At 37.3% G+C, this 21,737-nt stretch overlaps 2 protein-coding genes across 4 annotated transcripts; one reads left to right on the top strand and one right to left on the bottom strand.

Annotated features, from left to right (window-relative positions):
• Window positions 1–2,260: 2,260 nt before the first annotated feature.
• On the bottom strand, window positions 2,261–14,508 carry LOC135467820 (general transcription factor IIH subunit 1-like). 2 transcript variants are annotated; one of them, XM_064745697.1, is made up of 14 exons: window positions 14,486–14,508; window positions 13,138–13,340; window positions 12,111–12,312; window positions 11,197–11,293; window positions 10,541–10,609; window positions 10,034–10,127; window positions 8,950–9,096; window positions 7,835–7,914; window positions 7,107–7,373; window positions 6,443–6,646; window positions 5,921–6,011; window positions 4,750–4,865; window positions 3,980–4,072; window positions 2,261–3,109 (listed from the first exon to the last, which is right to left on the bottom strand). In XM_064745697.1, the coding sequence occupies exons 2-14, from the start codon at window positions 13,289–13,291 to the stop codon at window positions 3,026–3,028; spliced, it is 1,698 nt and encodes a 565-aa protein (XP_064601767.1). In that variant the 5' UTR covers window positions 13,292–13,340; window positions 14,486–14,508; the 3' UTR covers window positions 2,261–3,025. The 2 variants fall into 2 exon arrangements, with proteins under 2 accessions (XP_064601767.1, XP_064601766.1); XM_064745696.1 differs by lacking the exon at window positions 14,486–14,508 and adding an exon at window positions 14,273–14,403.
• Window positions 14,509–14,609: 101 nt separating this feature from the next.
• Window positions 14,610–19,796, top strand: LOC135469044 (ciliary microtubule-associated protein 3-like). 2 transcript variants are annotated; one of them, XM_064747562.1, is made up of 6 exons: window positions 14,610–14,699; window positions 16,604–16,749; window positions 16,981–17,079; window positions 17,374–17,510; window positions 18,524–18,650; window positions 19,563–19,795. In XM_064747562.1, exons 1-6 carry the CDS (start codon window positions 14,645–14,647, stop codon window positions 19,626–19,628), a joined length of 630 nt encoding a protein of 209 aa, XP_064603632.1. In that variant the 5' UTR covers window positions 14,610–14,644; the 3' UTR covers window positions 19,629–19,795. The 2 variants fall into 2 exon arrangements, with proteins under 2 accessions (XP_064603632.1, XP_064603633.1); XM_064747563.1 differs by lacking the exon at window positions 14,610–14,699 and adding an exon at window positions 14,853–14,989 and having other exon boundaries at window positions 19,563–19,796.
• The last annotated feature ends 1,941 nt before the right edge of the window (window positions 19,797–21,737 follow it).

The following is a 21,737-nucleotide window of genomic DNA, read 5'->3' as shown; positions in this document are numbered from 1 at the left end:
GTTACATTTGAGGAGGAGACAACCATGATGCTGTGCAGTGAATCTGTAGACAGTAAAGAGTATGTAAACACTCCAGACCTGATACATGGGGCAGCGTTGTTCCATATACATGCGCATAGGTATGCACCATTTACACCAGAGTTGCAATTTATTCTTAAATGTCAACATATATACTACATGCAGGCCTACCACTGACACAAACTCCTGCTAAATAATACTGATTGACGAAACTGTGTATTTTCTATTTTGACATGTTTCCCTGAGTCTGCCAGCAGAGGCAAAGAAACTTGTACGGCAAAACCGAATTAATCCTTTTTAGATGACCATATATGCTTCCTTAATGTACTGTTTTAATCCTCAGTAATTAGGGCAAGCATTCAAAATCACAAGTTCATGGTAAATCAGCCATAGCTTCATGGGATTTCTCTCGTGCAGTTGGTAAAAGAGCTTGATTAATTGCATTTTATAAATTTTGTTGAAATACTTGCAGTTTAACCATTCTGTTTTTGCTGCGAGGTAAATGATTAGAAACACTAAGGTAATATTTTAAAAAACCATCTGTATTTAGCTCCACATCTGTTAAAATGTCATGCTGAATTCATAACCCAAATCAGATCTTCATCCAACCTGGGACAGTTCATTTGTTTCATCTTCTTTGTCTTATTTTAGACTGATGCAGTTTGCAAAAAAAAAAAATCCCGAACTGGGAAAGTATTAACATAAGAATTACTGTAAAGATTGTTCAACAAGTCACTGTTCAAACACAGGATTTCATTTCATTTAAAAAAAAAAAGTTTTGCAAGTTTTAAGGATGTAGATATTTAATCCTCATTCACTTTTACCTACTTCCAATATTTTTGATGGGAAAAAAAAAACAACACATAATGTAAGCACTATCAGTAAATGTCTTAATACTTTTTGAATTTTTAGCACTTTAAAATAAGGTGTAGAAAAAAAAATCCCCCATTCAAATTCAAACAATTGAAGCCTTTCAAAACAACCGTGTGAAGTGTGTACTCCTTATGGAATATATATGTACAGGCGAACATATAATCCATCTCAGGCATACCACTGGAAGCCAAAATATTTGGGAATAACGAATTATGCTTATTTCAGCTTTTTAATTCATAACATTCAAGGTCTCCGGCAACCAATAATCAATGGGCAAGAAAAATATCCAGCATTAGCTTTACATCCATTATTATTAACGTTACCGGTACATGATACCTTGGAATTTTCACTGTCATAATGGCCGGAATAGTATTAAATGAGTATGATACGATTGAGTTAAAACATAGGAGGATGATCATGGTAATATAATGCAATGATATGCATTCCTATGTGATACTTTTTGTCTAATAAACTTTGTGTTAGACAATGGAATTCTTAAACTATTTTTCTGTGGTGTAGTAATAACTTGAGTGACAGTAATAACTTGAGTGACACTGAGAGATCCAATAACCATTTGTATAGGGGTGGGGGTGGGAGACAAAAATGTATTTAACACATTGTATTTTACTCTCAAAAATCAAACACCATACAACACGTTTAGTCCTTCTACAGGGTTGACAACAGTTCACACTCATCATGTCATGGACTATATATGGAGGTTATAATTTCAGGTCACAGGTGCTGTCATCCATTCTTGTTATACCAGAGGTCACCCATTCAGGGTTTGACCTTTCAAACCAATGAGGTGTTTGTAGTATACAGGGTGGGAGTAAGCAGCACTTCAGAGATGGAATTAAATTATGTTACCCCAGCCCTGTTTTGCCCTTTTAACCATATGTGTGTGGTATTCTAACACGGCGCATTCTACGTCCATCGCAAAAATTTCTTCTTTGAAGATGATTCGTAGAGTAACTGAGTACATCAGAAAACAATGTCTCTGACTTGCATTATTCTGGTTATATTATTTGTTACCTGTTTCCTTTTAAAGTCACAAGCCCAGGTAAAAAGCATCTGGCAGTCAGGCTGAGTAGTTATGACCTGTTGAAATTCCTGTGGTAATGTGTTCCTAACTATTCATACTGACGCTGTATACATCTGTCTTCAAAATGTGAAGGCTTGCATAAAATGCCTCTTCAGTAGAAGACCGGAGTACCGTACACTATTCTGAAAGGACCCAAGAGATTGGCTAATGCATGTGAATGGAAAGTAACTCAGCCAATCAGCAATGGGTTCTCTTCTCATCATGAATGACAACATCAAAGAAAGGGTGAGACTGAGCATCTTCTCAGATAACAGAGAACATACCATCCACAACTGACAATCAGAGTTACAGGACTCTTGAAAAAGGACTTTGTCCTTTTCAGGTCAAGATAGATTTGCCATTGGAGTCCATGGGGAGGATAAAGCGTGTATTTTTTTTTTGTTTGTTCTTACTTTTGTGGTGACAATTTGTGAGTAAATTAAAATTTGTGTAATACAAGCAGAATTTGTGTAATACAAGAGAACAATGTCAACCTGGCTTAGACCCGAGTCTCCAATCCCCAGATGTGTGCGCCGTTGGCTGCAATGTGAAAGGCCTTGGCATTCTTTCAAGCAGGTCCCTCATAAATGTCAGTGGAAGAGACAGACTTGCTTGAGCAGTTATAGAAGTATTTACCATGCTACACTGAAAACATGCTAAACTGTACAGATCTGTCATGTGGTTCTAAAGACCACAAAGTTACTCTAGGAGGTGGCTGCTTACCCTAGATCTTGCAGTTTCATTGTGATGTCACAAAGTTGACCTTTGTCAATAATAGTACCAGACAGTACTTATTTTACTTGGAATTCAAACCAAATGTCATACTGTGATTGGTTGACTGTGGCTTTTTCAGCAGAGCACTGGTCCAAACTGATACCAGTACCTTGCTCAACCACTGAAGTGAAGGTCTGGCATATCGAAACACTGATCTTCTCTGACAATCGTCCACACACTGAATAAAGTCTAAATTGCACTGGTCCAAACACTTCGTATATAACTATATTAATCTAAATTGCTAGTTTAGAAGTCAAAATTTGCTAAATCACAGTATTCTCATCTCTTCTTTTGTCGTCTTGCTTGCCAGGTGTCAAACTTGCCGTAGGCAGCCTGTAGCATAGCTTCCATATGACCCAGTAACTGAAACAAGAGATTGGGCTTTTATACTAGTAGGAGATATTTTGCTTAGTAACTGACAAATATATTAATTTATTTATTTACTACCTAATTGGTGTTTCATGCCATTCTCAAAAATTTTCATCAAAGAAAGCTAAATACTCTTGATTATGACAAAACACTCAAAGAATCAATAAATAAATATGAGACAATTTTAGCAATGATGTACAGTTTAAGCAAACATACCATGACTGCAGTTACATTTTGCTGAGCATGTGGAAACTAAGGTTCTTCTTTTGACATATACCTACACAAACCTCATGACTTAAATCGGCAGGAATCACATTCCCATTTGTCAAGGGCCTGTCTGTTTACAAATACATGTATGTTTCATAATCAGACAGATAAGATCATTTCTGAGACAAAATGAATTTAGAAACTTTTTGAGTTGTTACCATATAGATATTTATTTTATTATTTATTTGATTGGTGTTTTACGCCGTACTCAAGAATATTTGACTTATACGACGGCAGCCAGCAATATGGTGGGAGGAAACCGGGCAAAGCCCGGGGGGAAACCCACAACCATCCGCAGGTTGCTGCAGACCTTCCCACGTACGGTCGGAGAGGAAGCCAGCATGAGCTGGACTTGAACTCACAGCGACCGCCTTGGTGAGAGACTCCTGGGTCATTACACTGCACTAGCGCGCTAACCGAATGAGTCACGGAGGCCCCACTACCATATAGCTAGTGCTCAGACTTCATACAAGGTGACACAAGGCAGACACGGCCATACAACAGATGTTGAAAAAGAGTAATTTCTAGTGCCCATTCAACATCCGTAGTTTGAAAATATGGACTCAAAAGTGTTGACAAAATATAAAACATACTTACATTTACATTGTAGTGACTATGACTTATTTTATCTTTAAACTGCTGTAACTTGGCATTTTCAAATCTCTCCAGAGTGGCTCGCATTTTAACAACCTGCCAAGGTAAATGATAAGTATAATATCAGTGGCATACCAGTGACAATATGCTTTAGCATAAAAATGAGCAGAAATTTACAACAATGTAACATCTTGCCAAAAGATGATATCCTCTTGCACTCAGCCTCTTATAAAGTGAAGGACCAAGTGACAGATAAACAAGAGTGATTTATACAGCTACTTGTTGCAGCTAAAAATGATAAGATTTTATTATATCCTCCAGCATTTTGACACTTTGTCTGTACAAAATATAGTTCCTTGTTTCAAGAGAACATTCTTACAATAATGTTTGCCGAGACAATGAGTTACGTGTATGTGGTAAGACAGTGTCGTTGTTGTTGTTACGGTTGGTGTAGACTTACTCCATGTTTATGATAGTGTGGTGCAATTTGAAAAGTGCATATGTCGCTGCTTGTGAAAACATATTGTCATTTTCCATTGTTTTACTAACTGTCATGTTCATCTAGGACCAGCCACAAAAATCCTTTATTTATTTGATTGGTGTTTTACGCTGTACTCAAGAATAATTTACTTATACGACAGTGGCCAGCATTATGATGGGAGGAAACAGAGTACAGTCCGAGGGAAATCCACGACCATTCGCAGGGTGCTGTCAGACCTTCCAGCCGGAGAGAGGAAGCCAGCATGAGCTGAACGTGACACAAAAATTCTTACCTTCTCTTCAAGGCACTTGTTGGAGGTAGGAAAACAGGACCAGAAGTGCCTGAGTAGTTCACAGAGTGCGTTGTATAACTGCTGCAGCTCCACCTGTACCTGGCTGGATACCATTTCTGTGTCGGGTAAAACGCATTTTAGATTAGACATTCTGTTTTGAAATAACAAACTGAACATATTTACTTATTTATTTATTTGATTTGGTTTGATTGGCTGTACTCAAGAATATTTCACTTATACGACGGCAGCCTGCATTATGGTGGGAGGAAAACAGGCAGAGCCTGGGGAAAACGCGACCATCCGTAGGTTGGTGACAGACCTTCTCACGTAAGGCCGGAGAGGAAGCCAGCATGAGAAACTGAACATAAGTGGTCACATACTAAATGTGTACTAAATATCAAAATGAACCACAACAGACCATATTTCCAGTTTTGTGCTACGAGACTCGGCATTCTTCAGCAACACTGCATTCGTTACCTCAAAATTCATACATGATCATGATTCTTTAAGAAGTCAAATCACACGGACACTTCAACGAGTTCAGACTGCAGGCTTGCATATTATTTGCATACATTAATGACTGTATGTCAGGTCTGCACAAAATGTGAAGAAGGTGTATTAACAGATAATAAAGATGATCTCTCTGATGTATCAGATTAGGTGAATACAGACAAAATATACATTGATAATTCTCAGTGCGGCCTATGGTTATAAAATTCAAAAAGAATACTCTGTCTCCGGCAACACACAATTCCGTATAACATTTGATTGGTTGACATTTTGTGGTTCAATGTCATACTCAAGAATTTTTCACTTATACAAGGAAAGTTTTACTGGTTGGGGAAATTGAAGTGTATGGAGTAAACCAGATTAATTTTTGACAAATTAATGAGGAACTTTCCAGAGTGTTACATACAGGCTTGCAAATGGTTTTAAAAAAACCTACAACCGAAGAACACAAGATCCAGAATGCACAAACAACCTTAGAAGTGCTGTTAACAGCTTATTTTCAAATAGTCCCCGACGAACAATTAGAACAGTGAAATCCACAAATGTTTGAAATTTTAATATTGTGGAAAAATAATCAAATAAAGATCATATCTCTGACTTATTGCATTACTACAATGCCTGTTAACTACCATTTTCTTTTTTATACCTCAAACAAACTTACGCTGTAACTGATGTTGGCTTGTTGTAGTCATGAGGGCGCCACCTGGTGACAATTCTCCCAGAACACATAAAGCTGATGTGCCTGACAAACTCTGAGAACAAATGTAATTGAAAATGATGACACAGCACACAAAATAAAATCTATTCACAAACATACAAGTCACATATGGAAAAGTTTACATATGATGACTTTGTTAGTCAACGGACTGACAGTCATAACTAGACACTATTTTAACCATTTGAGACATGGGAGTAACTTTTTTTTACACTATCGTTACAAGCGTCTGACTTGTTCGACCAGAGACTTATCTTATGTTATAGGACAGGAGAATAATCTAGGTCCACTTCATGAGTGGATAAGTCTGTCGGCAATCTGCGGATGGTCTTGGGGGTTTTACCTCGGTTCTGCTTGGCTCTCTCCCATCATAACGTTGGCTGCCGTTAGAAGTGACATAGAAATAAATAAATAAGTAAATAAATAACATATACTGTTCACATCACTGTGTGACAGTGCTAAACCTACTTGTTGAATCTGAGGTTGCCATTGGTTGATTTCTCTTGAGACGGTTTCAGAAGCTTGTAGAAAATCTTGTCCTGTTGTATAGGTGGTTGCTGTAACTGGTGTGGGGCCATGCAAATAACGTTCCATCTTGGATAACCTCAAAGAAGCTGACTGCACTTTACCCTCATCGACCAAATCTTCCAATTCCGCATTTTTAAGTTTGACCTAATTAACATAAATAACAAACAAAGGAAAGTTACTGATGTTCAGATCAAGCAACCAACATTCCACAGTACACATACTACGGACAACAGGCTGTATTTATTCAACTCATTATACTTGGTATCCCAAATCGTCCCACCGTTGGTAAAGTGGACATGAGTTGATCAATGATAGCAAAAACAAGAATATTTCTTTGAACATTTCAGTTTGACATCCCTAGATTCTCAGAAAGAAACTTATCCAGTAAATCAGTTCCAAAGTAAGAAAATTACCCAGTTTTACAAGGAGTTCCTTCTAGTGTTTTGTTTATTTAGTGTGTGGTGACCTGTGCAAAACTCCCAAAATCATCCACTAACTTTTATCCCTTATCATAAGTACAGATGATGACAAATCCTCACCTTTCTGAAATCTGATGAACATATATACTTTTTCTTTCTTTTCAAAGTAGAAGACAATAAAGTACCTTTTTAGCAGCTGGTCTGTTGGAAGCCTGAGTATCTGCACTGGTGCTTGACTGCAGTCCATTATCAGTTGGCTTCCCTTTTCTTTTATTGTTTACACTAGTGTCCTTATCACCATTTGCTTGTCCACTCGTTGATGCACTTGGCCCTTCACCTTGAGATTCACATGCCTTTAATACCATGGTGGAGTGATGATTAAACCTTCGTATCAATGACAAGTTGGCTAAGTTATTACTTGATCTGCCGTCTTCTCCATTCTTCCCAAACTCCTGCAGAATACAAATGTCAAACACATTGTTGAAGAAAACTAGGAGGGTCTCTGTCAGTTTAGCTCAGTTCAGTTTTCTGGTTTGTATGAAGACGTTTTTGGGTTATAGACAACTCGGTGTAAAAACAAAGTTGTAAAATTTCCAATTAATTTTTAATATTTAATATTTGCACAACCGCCCTGCCCCTGATAGTGACAAATTTACAGGCCTGGAAGCAACAGGTGACGGAGCACGAGAAAATTTCAAGCTTGTGGCCTCACCAGTCAGGGCTGGGGTGAGAATATTCATACAGCTAACTAATACCCTAATGGCCACCTAAAAGATAAGGCCTTTGAAACATACTCAACCTTGTATTTGGTCAAAAAGGTGATCTCAACAAGCTTCTAGGTATAAGGATATCTACTCTTGTAAATTAAGCCCAAAGCGTTTTCCACATACATGTATGGTACCTCAGAACTTACCTCATCTGTTATGTTATCTTTCAACTGAGTTAAATCCAGTAGAGAATTATTGACCGTTTTGGAAATTTCTTTTCGTATATCTGCAAAATATCAAAAAGAAAATGTAAGATAACAAGTAAATTGAGATTGTAGATACTTCCAGTAGAAATGTTTTAACAACATATAATTCAGTTAAGTACAGGCAAAATTAGCTAGGGTAGACCAGGGCCCAGTTGTTCAAAAACTGGTGTAAGACTTAATACAAGATTTAACTTTAACTTTAAGCTAAGTTTTCAATTTTGTACTTAGCCTAAAAAATTGTGTACCAGTATATTAAAAATGAGCTAAAACTGCTGCCATTATATTTTGACTTTGGAAAACCGCATTGACTGCTGAGTTTGGCTAAAATTTTAAAGTTAAAATATGACTTAATATCAGTATTAGCTAATACACTTTTGAACAACTGGGCCCTGTACATGTTTCTTGTGCTTCTACCATAACATACCAGTATATGACTAGAAGCAGATTGTGGGTTTTTTCTTTCAAGTATAAAATATGAAGTGGTTTATAAATATTTAGTAACAAATTATCTTGTGGAATCCTCATCAGTTGTCATTTCACCCCAATGTGTATCTTTTGCTTCGTTATTCAACTTCATTTACTAGCATTTGATTGCTTTCAATGTAGTATTGATGAATTTTTCACTTTGTCATGGTGTAGGATGATGCACAGGCATTATGAGTGGAGTAAACTTGGGCCTACAGAAGCAGTTGAACTGGCAGGATCATTGGTCGGGGACCAATCAGCTGCAGTTGCTATGACAAACCAAATTCATCCGAATTGAATTTTGAATTTACATTACACTCTTACTCATAAGCAATATCCTAGACTATAAACCTTGTCAAATAGAGAAATATCTTGCCCCAAATATCAATCAAATTTGACTTTGGAGAGGAAAACGCGATTACCAGTATGTAGGCAAACTAGCTTAAGTCCTGAATTCTGCCGTGGAAATGGTTGGAGAATATTCTATAAAAATGCACTGTAAAGAGAAGCAATGAACATTTTTAAGAAAAGCGATTTGTGGAGATTTAAAACTTGATAAGGGCATATGCTGTGTATGTAGTTCAACTTACCTTCATCATCTCTCTTAGCACACTCTGAAAATAAATCTTTACTCAAGCTGGTTCGATCACGATGAAAATAATGTGACTGGAAAAAATTGGTCCAAAATTCACTTTCTGTCATCTTGTATGGTACATTTTCAGCATGTTTCTTTTTTACTGTAAAAGGAAACCAGAACATTTATTTATTTATTTATTTGACTGGTGTTTTACGCTGTACTCAAGAATATTTCCCTTATACGACAACAACATGTAGTGCATAGGTACTGTGTGATATCATTGTGAGATTGCCATTTTTTTTGTGTCAACTAGTACCATAGACAAGTACTCACCATTGCACAGTCATACAGTTAGGAGTGTGAAACATTCCTTGTGACAGGTGACTCAGTATAGTGTCTTGTCAGTCCTGGGCTAATTACTGTATGCAAGTACAGGGAAAGCAGTGTTAAACAAAATGTTAGGTGTCGTGCACACATGTAGAGCACAATAATATGAAAGGTGTGTCTCATCGATGATTCATCGTGTGCATGTATATGTATGTATGTATGCTTGAGGTTTTATATTGTACTTTAACAATTAGCAGTCATATGACAACCTCAAGTCATTAGGTGTGTGTACATATACTGTGGATTCTTGTGGCAGGCAAGCCTATGCGGCCAAAGCGCTTTGGCCACTGAAGTATCATGACGAAGACACCAGATATGACACTCTGCCCAGTCACTTTATACCGTCATCAGGCCAAACAGTCACATTTCCTTGCCCTAACCTCTCAGTGGTGAGCGCCAAGCAAAGGCAGCGGCAAGTACCATTTTTAAAGTGTTCCGTTTGAACTGACCCAGGCTTAATCCAAGGTCTTCTGACTTCGAGGCGGATGCTCTAAACATCAGGCTAGTGGTTGGATAATTACTGCACTTTCTGAAGCAAATAAAGGCCTTAAAACACCACTTTTTTGTCAACACTTGTTTGGCTGATAAGAAATTAATCACATTTCACAAAAAAAGCTCACAAAGAGGCCCTATAAAAATCAAGTAAAATACTTAACTTAAGGTGCAATATGGTGAAATTTACTGAGATGAATGAAAATTAACCTACTAACCCATGGGATATGTTCTAAATATAGATTCTATGATATCAGCTGTTAGATTATAGTTCACCCCATTACAGCCATCTGTTTCTGGCTTGATGTCAGCCTGAAAAAAGAAAATGGTAGAGATATAGTTACGTGAGAAATCATCCATAAAAGAATTTGACTTGCACCTGTGAAGCGCTGCGCTAAGAAACCGAATCCTGTCAAAACAGGAAGTTTTCCCTGCCCTGCACATCAAACAAGAAGCAAAAATCTAGAAGTGCGTATAGAACAATGCTAATACTGTAATAGGCAAAAATCATGTATCCTGTATAAAAGTCACCCAAGAAAAGAAAAAATACATAGTGTTTAACCAAAATTTTAACATGATAAAACTACTACTTGAAAGTTTACATTATACAAACTGCTAGAATGCATTTATTTCCGTGTTAAATACAGCTCAAAATCAGGTGATGGTTTAATTATGTTTTTTAACACAATCACTGAGACCATAGCCTTAAGAGTTTCAAAGCTTACCAAAAAAGCAGCCGACACTCCCACAGTTTGCTTCTGGCTGTCTTCTTTGGGTTGAGATGATGCCAATTTCTGCTCAACACACAAAAAAAGCACTTAACATTAAACTTTCTAAAACATTTAATGGAATACAAAGAAGCTGGTACACGTCTTCAGAGGTGACAACAAGAATGATGACTAAAACATTTCTTTCCAACAGACAATATCAAAAACAACACCCACATAATTTTTCCAAATGCGAGTTTGTCTCCCAGAAACAATTCTAAGTTTTTGTGTGATAGCTGACTGCCAAAACACGTTGATTAATGCCATAGTGAACAATTTATTTATTCATTATGATAGGAGGAAACCAGGGAGAGCCCAGGGGGAAACCCACGACCAATTGCAGGTTGCTAGCAGACCTACCTACATGCAGCCAGAGAGGAAGCCAGCATGAGCTGGACTTGAACTCAAAGCAACTGCATTGGTGGAAGGCTCCTCAGTTATAGCTGGCATGCTAACCACCTCTGTCATTGAAGCCCCCCATAGTTAAGAACTGCAACAGACGTATAGCTACATGGAAATAAGCCCAACTTTAAAAGGCCTTAGAGAAACAGGTCCTTGATATATGTGTGCACTTCAGTTTTGGCAATTTATTTCAAATAAGCGCTCCAGCTCACCAAGGCTCGATTTCTCCAGAACTCCTCTGAGGTGATAATCTGACTGACCACTAAGTCTTTGTACAGCTGATATAATACCGGGTCATCCTGAAATAGACTGCAAACAAAACAAACACTCATGTCAGCCAACCATTTCTAGCAGGATTTACATGTTCATACATATTTGTAACTTGTGAATATCCTTCTCAGCTGATGTTATCTGAGACTACATTTATACATTTCTTTATTTGATAAGGGTATTAAAGAATACTCAAGAACATAACACTCGTACACCAGCAATCAGATTTTTGGTTAAAGGAAACTGGTCAGAGTCGAGACGAAATCAACACCCTTTACCTGATAACTGAAAATCTTTGACTCGACCAAAGCAGCAGGAGCTGGAATTGAACCCACCCCTACACTTGTGCCCCTGCTGACTGAGCCTCTGACAGCTGGTCTAGCATAGCCAAAAAACTTCCACTGCAATTAGTTATAAGGTTAAAGAACTGGCTTGCTGTGACCATCAGTCAATTGACCAATGAGATCGCATGCCTTCATCCAGCACTCAATACTTCAGCTACAGCATTTAATCCAGAGGTGTGTCAGGTATCCCATAAAGAGCAGTGGTCTACTCCTGTTTCCTCCACACATAAACCTGATTGCCTTCATACAAACAAAAAAATTTGGAGTGATGCTTTTATGACCAATCAAAAAAATCAATACATCTACTGATTGTTTAAAACCACAATACAGTACATGTATGTATACAGTGTCTTTAAATTATTGCTTTTTTAGCAAATATTATAGCATATCCGTTGTTCTTGATGAAAACTGAACTGTGGAAACTGTGACTTAATATTAAGCTTCCAAAAGCAAAAAATACACTTTTTAAAAATCTTTCATGTAAGCAAAAAAAAACTGACAGAATCACATACCGATTTTTCTCTTCCAGTTCACTGCTGACTTTTCTCCGAAACTTTGGAAGAAGCTGTAGTAATAACTCTTTCACACCATCTCTATCCTGTTTCTGTGCATCTCGTCCCATGGGGTTAGCGAAGTGAAACGTGTTGGCCCCTCCATCATGCATCACCACTTGTAACTGTACTTTGTCTCTGCTGTCTGGAGATATCTTCTGACCTAAGCACACACGAGAATAATTCTTCATTGATATTTAATTGCTATTTAAAGTGAAAGACAACACCTCACTAATGTTTATGTCCACTAAAGAACTACCAGTCAAAGTATGTTAAACAGGCATTAAGTATTTTTTTTTAGCTTTTTTCAACCCAGTAAAGGTTTAGTGAGACTTCGTCTTGACACAGCTTCAGCACGTCTCCATTATCGAGAGCAAGCTGATATCACCTTTACTCTAGCTCTCCAACGTCAAAAGTAGTTTCCGTATAGCATTCCAAGCAGAAACCTACGGCAGATAAAAATTGTGGACTTTGATGGTGAAGGCCCAAGTGATAAAAAAACTTTTTTTCGAAAATTGTACATAATGTATGTAAGGATATTTCTTCCACTGTTTGAACTGTTGATACAGTACTTAGGCCTGCTATCTCATTCAGAAGGAAATCCAGCCACCGTTTAAACAGCCTGCAGATGTACTCCCGGGGTATTCCTGGTTCTGGTCATAGGCTAAGGACAGGTTTGCTGGTGATTTTGAGCCCTATTAAAGTATGATACTTTTTAGAAGGCTTCAGTAGCCTGCTTTCGACTGAAATACGTTTTAGCCAGGTCCTGTCTTGTTCTTTAATGACTGGATTCTATATTACATTTAAAGAATTTTTAACTTGTTACAACCAGTCAATCAAAGATGTTGAAAATGTTGGTTTCATTTTGGCCAAATGTCACTCAGGCATCATTTGTATGATCAAAGACAGGAATAGCATTATGGTACACATCAAATAATTACAGGGGTCATAATTACTCCCAGGGTGCCTGTGAACCACATGCACTTACTCTTAATATCTTCATACATATAGCTACAGGAGAAACTGTTTTTGTTCTCTGGCATCCAAGCCATCCTCTCTCCCATCATATAGAGTGCGCCACTTGTCTTTTTACATCGCACATCATTTATGATGAGCAGGACATCTTCTGAGGATTTAGCCATGATGGCTGCAGTTCTGCCTTGTCTTCACTAATCTCTCACAACCATGAATCTGAAAGAAGATCACAATGAGCTTGAAATGGGATATAAATAACAGATCGTGATGATGATGATCAGACAAAAATATAGAAAATTCAAACACTGACCACCAAAGAATGTGACCTGACTCATTATGTAACACCCACAAGCATTAGGAACCCTAACTCACTGGCCCATGGCCATGGTACAAAAAATCAACTTCTTAATGTCATGATTTTGTACTTGATGAACTAATAGTCTTTTTGTCATCAACCAGAAAAGTAAGACCCATTAGGTGTACAACTAAGCAAGTAAACTTCACTTACACAGTGCCACTACATCTGAAAAACAGTAGACGTAAGATTCATTTATCATGAAATGTAATGGCTGCCAGAATTGTTAGGGAAAAATTTTGTACCTGGACAGGCAAATAAACCTCTGACAAAAATGCTTCAGTTATTTTACCAGCTTATAGGAGTCTAAACCATCATCCACAACCAACAGGTATTTTATCTACTTCATTTGATTGTTATTGACTGCTGAGCTCAAATCTTTAAGTCTGTCCACCAGTCACAAGTAAAACCTAGAAGCACTCCAAACCCAGATCACAAGAAGGCCTACATCGTAAAGTTAGGGGCCCAACAGCAGGCCCATTGTGTGCTGATAAAAGAAGGCTTGAATGAAGGGAGATGCAGACCGTCCTTTCCATTTGATGTTGGAAATTTCACATAAACTGCTAACATTAAGTTACTTGTTTCCAAAACCGGAAAAAAAAATGTAAACACTATGCATGTCCATGTAGAACCGTAATACTTTTAAGCATAATGCTGTACTCTATTACATCCACTGGGATTCAGCTTCAGCTACAGACTGCTAGTTGATAGATCCCAGTGAAAACATCTGAATCATTCTACAGTCCTAAGATACACTGTAGCCATGTGAAGTTCATAACAGAATAAGATGTACCTGGGACAGACATCCGTCTATCTTAATCCCAGGATATACTGTTAGTGTTACCATGCAAACAAAACTGATAATTTCGATCCATTCCCTGTTCCACGACATCCACATTAACGACTGAGATAAACTTCAACATATACTAAAGCCAACTGTAAGTTTCCTTGTCTTAATGTTCATCACAAATACATTCATTCAACACGTTTTTCGAATAATTATTACCGCTACTTATAACACGTCCACTCATCACGCTGCTTCCTGTGATACTGACATTTTACGACAATCCTCAAGTGGGCTGGTAAAACGACATCAGACTCATTTACGGCCCTCACCTGCTTGGCTTCATGGCAACGGTGTGTCAACATACTCATTTCATGGTGGATGCCAGCGGCTTTTGTTGTCTTCGCTTCTCCAGGACAAGATTCAAACATGGAAGGTATAGTAAATCTGAACTATGATCGCTATTCCAGCTTTTTATCACGTAAACCCAGAGAAAAATAACGTAACTAATGAGAATTCTGAAAGTCCATGGTGGCGCTGGCATCTGTTCCATCTCGCGCAGTGATGACATAACGTGGCACGCGCGTCTGAAAATCTGACAGTCGTACATGTATTTCTTGTTTCAAAACCTTGCTCTTGGAAATCATGTGAAAGGTTGTGGACAGAATTTGCGACTGGGTGTCACAGTGTATTTATTCCAACCACTGTGAGTCATGGATGCGGTCGGTACGTGTATGATATGCAGTAAATAAAATATATAAAAAAAATCGTTTGTATAATCTGACACTAATTTCAGATTTCAGTTGACTTCAGTGTTGTTGTTGTGTAGGCGTTGCTGGGGGTAATATATGAAAGTCGATTATCAGTATTATTTTGCCATTTGTCGACTAATTTTTGCGTTGATATATAATCAAGCCGACCAATTGGTAGCTGGAGCCCCAGCCTGTATCATGTACATGCACTTTTATACTCTAAATGACTATAAATTTCGTCCGCGCCTAGTTTCCCCATGTTTCCTGATTCTGAGTCTGAGAGTTCTGTTAATTTTAGAAAGGTGTTTTGAGCTTTTCTTGGAGCATGGGGTGATATTCTGCTGGAAAATCGTAAGTTTCGACACCGAACACAATATATTGTGACATTTATTTGCCTCTAAAAATGCACCTTTGTGGCGAAATTTTAGTTCATTTAAGATATATACCGGTATGATATACTATCTGATGTACATCTAATATAGCTCAGTGATTTAAAGGTATAGACTTTGTATGTTTACATTGATTTTTTGACCAAGAGTAAAAGTAGACTCTGTCATTACTGAAGGCAATGTCTAGCCTAAGCAGAATTTTAGGTATGGCAGATTTATTTAAGGGTGACCAGGGGTAAATTTGCACGTAAATGCACGTAGCAGCCATGGTGGCGTTATATCTAAAGCACTGGTTGCCATGGAAGTTACATGCTCACAGCGCTGCGTACGCTTTTTGAAAGGGGCCCCTGGACGTCTCCATTGTCAGCCAATCAGTATTAATTCTGTCTTTTTTTTAATCAACAGAACATTTCCTTTTATTATTAAACATATATATAAAATTACTTTATGGGCTTACCATAGTGAAATTATCTAAACTTAGTCATAATGGTGTGGACTGAATGGTGGTTAGAGTTAGCGCTTTGACATGATTGATGTTTTACGTTGTACTCAAGAATAATTCACCTATACCATGGTGGCCAGCATTATAGTGGGATAGAATATTATTTGGAATGGAGGGATATTTAGAGAACTATTGTGGCAACAAATATTGAGGCATACTCTATTAATTGCAGTCACAAGCAAAGTAAAATGTGAGTTGCTTTACAAAAACTAAACGTTGCAATTTAGCTGGTGTTATAAAACTTTTGAATATAATAGGCAGACTGTGCCCAAGTCTGTATGTGTTTTGTACAGAACTTTAGCATTCAAATAAGAAATCATTTTCAAAAAAGTTTTACAGCAATGGTGTCAGACGAGACAGGCAAACGTTAATACTGAAAAATTAAATGAATCACCATTTACCATAACTTCATGTGAAAGTTCTTGTCAATCATGGTAGCATTATTTTCTTATACATCTTCTTTGGCTTGAGTATGCGCTACTTATGTTCAGCCATGTTAGACCAAATAGAATCAAGTGTGATGAAATGGCACACTGACAAGCATCAATGACACATGCTTGGCAGCTAGTTTATTTACTTTTACATCACAGTTGTTTGTTTAAAGTTAAAAGAAATTAAAAAGAAAAACAATGATTAGACTGAAAATTTGATGTATTGTGTTGCAGTGAGTCATTCTGAAGTTATGTTTCCATTTCAGTCTCAAAAAAGCCAAAGGTTGCGTTCAACACCACAATGAACCGTGAGATGTTTCCTCATGAAATGCCACCCAATCGGTTTGGAAATGAACTTATTCCAATCCGAGGGGCACCACACAGAGGACCTGGATGTTATGAAAATGAGGACGTATGTAATTTTGATCTGTTTTTTTTTTTTTTTTTTTTAACCTGATCTTTACTAATGGCTAAACGTTGATCAAGAAAGCATTTTCTACCATGTTCACATAGCATTGTTTTGTTATTCCAGTGATTCTTTACGACTGTGTCAGTCATCTAGTCATTTTTTTTGTATCGCCATTTACTGTTTCATTTTGGAGTGTCAAACAGATAAACTATAATAAAATACTGAATGTTTCAGAAAACTAACTTTTGGTACCAAATTGAGAACAAAATCAACAGTACAAAGGGCTACACACTTGGGGCCAGAACAGCTAAAAGGGGACCACCGCTAAAGGCTGTGAGTATTTCCCTGTGATTACTTTCCTCAGTTCAGATGGTGATTAATTTATGTTTGTACTTGTCCTGTAATAAGACAATCCAGTAGATTTAATTCTGATAAGAAATTTTCAATCATTGTCAGTAGATAGTACTTACAAGTGTGACTACCCATAATGGTTTAAGGCGCATAATACCTTACCCATAGATCTGTTAGCTATATTACCAACTTTGAAGAATGAAACAAGTCTGAGCACTAATAAAATTTGTATAGGTGTTGTATATGTGTATTTAATCTCTGTTTATGCCTTTGTAGTTTTTGACACCCAGCCCTATGGCTTACCAGACGGATCGTACTGAGCCCAGGGTGTTCACGAAATCCTTCAAACCATTTAATGTGGCTGCAGACAGATTCCAAGTGTTCAAGAGGGATCTCACAGAGGTTATGCCAGGGTGAGTACACTTATTCTTAGGTGAACTCTTAGTTCTCTCTAATGCTGGAATTAGCTTGCCCTCTTCTTTTGTTGGAACAGCTACATGTATCTTGTCATGTATTAGGTATGCAATTGTCAAAAAGTATGTGTCCATGAGCCATGTACAGCTGAAGCCACTCACATGTGAAAAAAGTGATGTGATATGATTTGTTGTTCTTAGGTAAGAAGATAACATTTCCAAGGAATATTCCAAGATTGCCTGTATGGCTTAAGCCTTTCAAGTGATAATGCTATTCAATTGCAATAATTTCTCAGTGACCAGTACTTTCAAACATCATAGCAGAGATTTTGAAAATACATGTATGTAACAAATGTAACAACTATGAATGTAAGTCATCTGGTACACCTATTCACAGCACTACCTAATCCTTCTGATTTTTTGGACAGATATTAGTATTCCTTAAAGCAAAGAATTACATGTGTGTCCCAGTTGTTTGAAAAAGTACAATTAGCAAACCACGTGTTGCAAAAATTAGAAGAATTAGGGTATTCTGTATAGAGGATTTATTTCTCTGGGTAGTCTTCTGAATTTATTTATTGATTTATCAATCTAGTTGATTCTTTGTTTAACTAATTTTTTTTTTTTTGGCATTTACTTGAATTATTTGTTATATTCACATTGACAATGATCAATTTTATAAATGGAGAATATCACAGCAGTCCCCTGGTACCTGACAGACCTCCTGTCATTAAACAACAGTCAAATCGGAGCTTAATTTGATTACATCAGTGGTCCAGGGTTAGTGGTCTGAAAAGTTCAAGCCATCATACATGTAATGGACAGTGTGGAATGGTGATAGACAGCTATAAAGACACTTGAGTAAGGTGTGGTGGTAATTTCACATCATATATTGTGATAATATGGTAGATTCTCTACTTGTATGGGTCTGTTTTACTTCAGAAAGGAGAGGTTCTCCATTGGTTTAGATTCGAACAAGTGTATGTTAACCACACCTGGTGTGTTTGTTACAGGCCAGGTACATACGAGCAGGACATCCCGTGCTCTCGGCAGGTACAGTGGCACCAGTCCTTTGGGGGAGCTCCCATCATGTTACCAGATGTACAGGTTAAGAGCACCATTGAGAAAAACACAGATAAGGTAAACAGTTGCTATTTACATATATTCAATCATGGCACGTTAAAGAGCTGACCCAGTTGTGAAGCTTTAACATTTTAAAGTATATTTTAAGACTCTGGATAATCTGGAATGCTTTTCTAAAGTGTAGTCCTGTTAAAAATTTACAACTTTTCACTGCCTCTTTCACAAATCTTGTAGGATCGTACAGAAACAAACTACATCTTTTAATCTGTTTTTTGTCCATTGTAACATCACTCAAGAGCACATGGTATGGAACACATCACTGGCCGCTAGCTATAAATTACGCTATACATGTATTCTCAGATGTTTTAAACATCATTGCAGCAAAATTACATTTCTTGATGTCGTATCTACCTCACTCAATTTCACACCAGGAATATGTTCATGTCACATTCGTCATACAAATTGAATGAAACCCGTCAAGCTTCAATTTTACTGGTTAAATCATGATATAGATTACAGTGTGTTTGTACCATCACATGTATTGCTGGTACCCCATAAGTTACCTTCATACTGGTTTGTTTTTGAACTGGAATAGCTTATTAATAAAAGGGGAAGGGGAGAACACAAAGACTACTTCAACCAGCGCACATGTACTTTGATTGTGTGTGTTGTCTGATATGCCTTCAAAATAATGCTTTAGTGAGACAGAAATGTCAATAAATTTTTACCCATCACTCAAAGATTGTTAAGAAATGCCAGAAAATGTATAGCACACAAAGAAAACCCAAACTTATGTGTAATTATAAACTAACCAAATTGCACTTGTAAAATCCAAAACATTATGCCACTGGATAATTATCAGAAAGTGGTGAAATTGTGTGGTATGATTGATAATATTATCTGCTTTTTTGGTGTGTTTTTTTGATATTAAAAACTTTTAATGAATGGATTGTCCTTTTAATTTTCCAGCTTTACAGTACAAAAGAAGAGAAGAAATATCACAGAAAATTGGCTTACCTGAAGTTGTATTATTAAGACAAAGCAAAATGACTTTTTCCCACCCTTGTTTATAACATGTACATACTTGTAACACCATTGAAGGCTGGTCCTGCTTTACGTGTGGCATGGTTTGTAAATACTCCATTGTTGTATATAGATATCTGTTTATTTAAATTAATGAAGATTTCTATAAATAAATGAAATGAAAGAAAATGTGTTTTGTAGGTTGTTTTTGGTACATATCTTGAGCCCTTTCCCACAAAGTTGTCAATACAGTTCTGTCATTACAGCAACGGATTAACATCGCAGTGGAGAATGATGTTGCCACTTTATGGCTTGGTAGGGCTATTTGCGTATCCTTTAACAGGGGAGTATTTATCTTTAGATCAAGATTAATCTAATCCTTCCCGCCAAGTCCAGCTCATGCTGGCATCCTCTCCTATGTATGTGGGAAGGCCTGACTATTTATTTCATTGGTGTTTTACACTGTTCTCATAAATATTTCATTTATGTGATGGTTGCCAGCATCATGGCTGGTGGAAACACAATCCTGGGGCGAAACCCACGAACATCCACATGTTGCTGACAGACCTTCCCATGTAAACCAGAGAGGAGGGCAGCATAAGATGGACTTGAACTCCCATCCATGACGAAGTACTTCACAAGACATGATTTTGGAGACTAACAACATTTCGTGTGGCTTCAGGAATGACATCTTTACTTCATGTACTTAGTGTCAGCTTTTCACAAGGAATATATGAGAAGGGGATCAGTAGCTAACTGAAGCACACAAATTAGTGAAGTCTTACCACAAACTACTGGAAAAGTTTGGTGCCCAGTGCAAATAGTACCACATAGTCACAAGGAATATATGAGAAAGGGGCCAGTAGCTAACTGAAGCACACAAATTACTGGAAAAGATTGGCGCCCTGTGCAAATAGTACCACATTGTTTATATTCTGTTTGTGTTATTGTCTTCTATAAAAGCAACATTCAGGGGCCCATTTTACAAAGCCGTTGCAGCACCGTGGTGACATATCTCTTCACTATATGAGGCCATGGAAAAAAAAGCCACACACCATTTGCAACTGCTTCGTAAAACAAGCCCCGGAAGAAAAGAGAGGCAGCAAGAACTACTATTTTTGAAAGTCTTTGGTATCACCTGACTTGGGTTTGATCCCAGGTCTCCTGACTTCATGCCAGACGCTCTAACCATTAGGCTACCAAAGTGCTTCTCAATGTGAATTGTCTTCAGAATGACAGACTTGTGTTCACATGTCAGTTCTATCTCACAACATACAAATCTTGCTCTAATCCATGTCATTGCTTTATATGAATTTCATGCCAAGAACCAAAGGAGGAAACTGTTTTTTTTTTTTGTGTCCTGCTCATGCTGGCTTCCTCTCCGGCCGTATGTGGGATGGTTTTGTCTGGGCTCTGCCTGGTTTCCTCCCACCATAATGATGGCTGCCGTCGTATTAGTGAAATATTCTTGAGTACAGCGTAAAACACCGAAATAAATAATTTTTTTCTGCTTCACGCAGGATGGCTCCATAACAAATGCAACACAGTCTAATATAGCATAAATAAATTCTGTAATTCTTCACAACAGGCACAAACTGTTCTCCACAATTACAATCAAGACAAGCAAGATGCTTGGGACTTTCAATGTACTTATAGACGTGAACAGATTAAGATAGTCACACATTTGTAACAGGTTGAGATTTAAAAGAAAAAATCTCGGACGATGATGATACCTGCATGAAGTAAATCGACTTAAAAAAAATGAGAGTAAATGAAATAAAAGATAATTGCTTTAAAAATCATGAATTGTTCAATTACATGTAAATTAGTTATCTGCTTTGAAGACATCTTTTTAAAACAAAATTCGTGAACAAAAGTAAAAGCATTTTTTGGTCATCAATGCAGAAATTTCAGCATTGAAGCATTATTCAAAATACATGAAATGATACCAAAATGTATGATCATTCCTGAGAGTTTGTGGCATTGCCATGAAAAGAATTGAACACTTGAGCATAACATAATATTGTGAAACTGCTGTGAAGTAATACTAGTGGTCATAGTTATCTCCCTTTGTTAAAAAATTCACTTATGAAGCTAATTTGGGAATATGAAATCTTAACA

The sequence above is a fragment of the Liolophura sinensis genome, chromosome 6 (assembly GCF_032854445.1).
Source record: "Liolophura sinensis isolate JHLJ2023 chromosome 6, CUHK_Ljap_v2, whole genome shotgun sequence".
In the NCBI taxonomy this organism is placed as follows: Eukaryota; Metazoa; Mollusca; class Polyplacophora; order Chitonida; family Chitonidae; genus Liolophura; species Liolophura sinensis.
This window is presented reverse-complemented; position numbering and strand designations above follow the sequence as displayed.